General features: G+C 61.5%; 1 protein-coding gene across 1 annotated transcript; it reads right to left on the reverse strand.

Moving 5' to 3' along the window:
- Positions 1-3,002: 3,002 nt before the first annotated feature.
- On the reverse strand, positions 3,003-3,659 carry LOC144721152 (protein reprimo-like). Its single transcript, XM_078598547.1, has one exon. It carries the CDS (start codon positions 3,413-3,415, stop codon positions 3,038-3,040), a length of 378 nt encoding a protein of 125 aa, XP_078454673.1. The 5' UTR covers positions 3,416-3,659; the 3' UTR covers positions 3,003-3,037.
- Between the last annotated feature and the right edge of the window lie 251 nt (positions 3,660-3,910).

Consider the following 3,910-nt stretch of genomic DNA (forward strand, 5'->3'; position numbering starts at 1 on the left):
ACGCGTCGGGTTATTGTAAACCACTGAGCGGATAAGCAGCGCGAGAGCGGAATTAATCGAATTCTCCTGAACAAGAGGTGAAATGTTTTCGTCAATTGACCCTCGTCGGAATAAACTTGCGAACTGCATGAGCTTCCAAATGGCAAATCGGTAATTGAAATCGGAGGAGCACTCTAAGTGGCCGATAACACCTTCATCTTTAGATGAACGCAGACCTTGGGGGTGGCGGGAGGGGTTGGAATTTAGCGCCATCTGACCGCCTGGCTATTGGGGCAAGTGCTGCTAGCGAGCATCTATGAAGGCCGGCACGGCACACGAGGGGGTGCTTGGCCAGCACCACGCCCGGCCGCCTTTGTCTCCCTAGTGGTGATGTTTATTCACGCTACCAGGTACTCATTTGAGGCTGAGTCGACCTAGGGGAGGTTCAGTAATGGTTCAGATCTTCGTCACTGGTGTTGGCCGTGAGCGGAAATTGAAGTCGGGTCGCTAACCATTGCACCACCGCTCCACGCGCACACCCACGTGCACGCGCGCACACCCGCGTGCACGCGCACACACCCGCTACAATCACACGCACGTGCAGCTCGGACCCACGCGCACACACGCTCGCGTGCACACACGTACGCACTTGCACACGCGTAACACGCGTACATTCAGCATGCAAGTACAGCCCACACACGTGCACACGCGTGCGCACACGCGTACACACGCCTAGGGCGCGTGCCTAATGAGCTGTATTCTCACGCGTTAGCTCGAAGCGCTATTTTGGTCGCCGTTTCCAAGAGACAGCCGTGTTGGAGGTGGTGGCTGTGGGGGAGATGGGGGGGGGCGATGCGTGGGATTTGGTGGGGGGTGCGGAGGGGGGCAGAGAAGGTGAGAGAGAGGAGGCGGTTCCAATCGTCCCCCCTTCCTCCGCCCCTCTCTGCCAGGTGTCACTCAGAAGCTCGACTCGGTAGCCGCGTCGCAGCGGTTGTTGCCGGGTGGCCACGTCGCCCTTCTTCGGCAGGGACCCGCTTCCACCACCCCCCTTTCACTAGCCCCCTCCCCCACCGTGGCTCTGAGTAGACGCGAAACCATGAAGGAGCGGGCATGAAGGTCAGAGCCGGGCATTCCTCTCGCGATGGTGAACCACGCACGAGTAATCGCTGCGACAGAGCGTGAATAATCACCCCTCCGGATACTTGGGCGTAACTAAGTACGCGTCTCTCTCGCGGGATACCGCCAGTAGTGACACAGTGCTGCGTTGCTCTTGTGTTCGACGGGAATACCAGATGCTGTAGGGCCTCGTGGCTACCCGGTGACCACAGCAGATGGCGGTTGCAGCGAAACCCCATAGATTGCACTGTAAGTATATGCTCCCACGTGCACGCTCGCACGCGTTCGCCTTTAGAGAGCCCGCGTGCGCCAGGTTGGGTGAGGTATGGTCAAATATCACCGCCCGCCCCCTTCGATCTGCACGTTGTGGGGAGGAACTCATCCGACAGTGGATCGATTTCACCGAATGGTTGCACACGCGGGAGCTGCCGCTTGCCTCGTCTTCATCTCGAGACAGAGGCTCTGGCTCACTGAGGTGGTAGGGAGGGGGGGCCGCTCAGGGGAACCATAAACTGGGGGGGGGGGGTCTCTTCGTAACAAGAGCGGTAAGACGAGTTAATAATGATGATGATGATTGTGCTATCGAACCTACGGTCAGCACGGTTGGCCACGTACGGTGCGAAAGAAGTTCAACGTGCATAAATCCGCGCGTGAATGTGGGATAACGAGGTCTCTGCGAAGACGCACAAGCAGACCCACCCCCTTCGCACCAACCTGATGGACGCATTTTTTTCATCCTGCGGGCGCCCTGCCCGCTGAGGCGTGTTGCGCGCTGGCACATTGCCCCAACAATCTGTTACAGGCTATAGGGGGGAGGAGGAGAGGGGGATCGTTGTCTTTGTCGTGAGTGCGCGCATCGCACGAGGTGTGCACGGGACAGCGCGCGCCGCGCACGCTCGCTCGCTCGCAGTCAACCGCGTGGCCGCGTGGGTCACGAGCCGAGCGGCAATCAAAGCGATTACAGAGAAGTTTCTCCACGCACAATTTTATTCGCTCCTTTGCGAGATCGTTACGAAACCACTCACGACGTCAAAAAGCATATCCATCATGCGCATGCGCAACGCGCGTCCGTACCGCGCGCGCACGAGACGAAGACGAAGATACCCCCCCCCCCCCGTGTAGCCTTCAACAGACTGTAGGGGGGGCAAGTGCTGTTAGCGAGCTCCTATAAAGGGCCAGAACGGCACACGAGGGGGTGGGTGGGCCAGAACCAGGCCCTACCCTCTTTGTCTCCTGAATGCTGATATTTACACACCGCACCAGGTACTCATTATTCAATCTTGAGTCGACCTTGGGGAGGCCCAGGACCGGTTTAAATATTCCCCACTGTTCTTGGTTTGTGAATGGGAATCGAACGCGTGTGGTCGGATTCATAGCGCAGTGCTCTAACCACTGCGCGCACATACACACACACACGCATCCGCGCATCCGCGCATCCGCGTACACACGCAACTCCGACGAGCACTTGACGCGTCGCATTTTACGCATAACGCAGATAAGGGGGCCATAAACCGTTTAACTCGCATCGCCAAGGCGAGTTTGGAATGCACAGCGCCTCCAGCCCCACGCGCACACGTGCACGATCGCTCGAGTCTCGCGCTGTCGCGACACCTGTTGTCGCGATAGCCGTTGTCGCGACAGCCGTTGTCGCGCTTAGATCTTCACGTGCCAGGCGCGCTCTGCTCGGCACCGTGGACACACATCCTCGCTTCTTCCGTGTCGAGTCGCGCTCTTCACGAGGACGATCGCTCCTGCTGCTCGGCGGCACTGCGAGACGAGATTGCGCAACCACCTGCTGCTCAGCCGCACTCAAGAAGGGGGGGGGCGAGGGGGGTCAGGGGGAGAGGGTGGGGGGGGCTCCACGTACGTACCCCCCCCCAACCCACACACCTCGTGTCATGCTCCACCTCCTGCGGCCAAACGACCCCCCCCCCCGGGCGGGTTAAGTCCTCACGATGACCGCCTCCACGTCCTTGGAGTGGCGGCGCTCCCGCACGAGGAGGTTGACCATGCCCTCCGACTTGACGAGCAGGTTGCACCCGATGAAGAAGACGCCGAACACCACCGTCAGCGACAGCACGCACATCACGGCGATCTGGGTCAGGCGGAACATGTAGAGGCGGCCCGCGTCTGCGAGGGGGCCGAGGGGGCCGCTCCCGTCTCCCCCGGCTGTCGGCACCTGCCCGCCCGCCGTCGCGTTCTCTAAGCAGCACAGAGTGGCGCCCAGTCGCACCGCGGTGCCGTTGCCGTCCGCCGCGCTGGACGAGTTCGCGAGAGCGGCCGAGAGCACGGCGATGTCCAGAAAATCGGAGACGTTCATGGTGTCCGCCGGGTTGAGGATGACCGTGGGTTTTGAGATGGACTGGGGGGGGGGAGGCGAGCCTCAGCGAGCGGAGCCCTCTGGGCGAGTCAGCACGGGGAGTTCTTGGGGTCTGCGGCTGACGAGGACGCGCGGCGAGGCACCCCCCCAGGAGCGCATGGCACTCGGACAGAGTCTCCGAGCTCCGACGAGAGATCGGACGGAGCGAGAGGAGGGAATGGGAGGGGAGCGATGGATAGATAAAGGTGTGGGGGGGGGGGGGCGGGGGCTGGGAGGGGAGTAGCTGGAGCAGGAGGGGCAGAGTCGTGGTTGGCAGCCTCTGCGGTAGCTGGAGCACTCTCGTGGCGTCGCGGCTTTTATACAAGCCCCGCGTCACCACGGATTCTCACCCCCTCGCCTCCTCCTCCTCCTGCTGCTGCTGCTCGCCCGTGATGACGAGCCGTGATGCGCAGAGCTCGCGGGCTGCAGCGGGGGCGTGCGTCCACGCGCGTGTGC

The sequence above is a fragment of the Lampetra planeri genome, chromosome 10 (genome assembly GCF_965212315.1).
Source record: "Lampetra planeri chromosome 10, kcLamPlan1.2.h2, whole genome shotgun sequence".
NCBI classification, from domain to species: domain Eukaryota; kingdom Metazoa; phylum Chordata; class Hyperoartia; order Petromyzontiformes; family Petromyzontidae; genus Lampetra; species Lampetra planeri.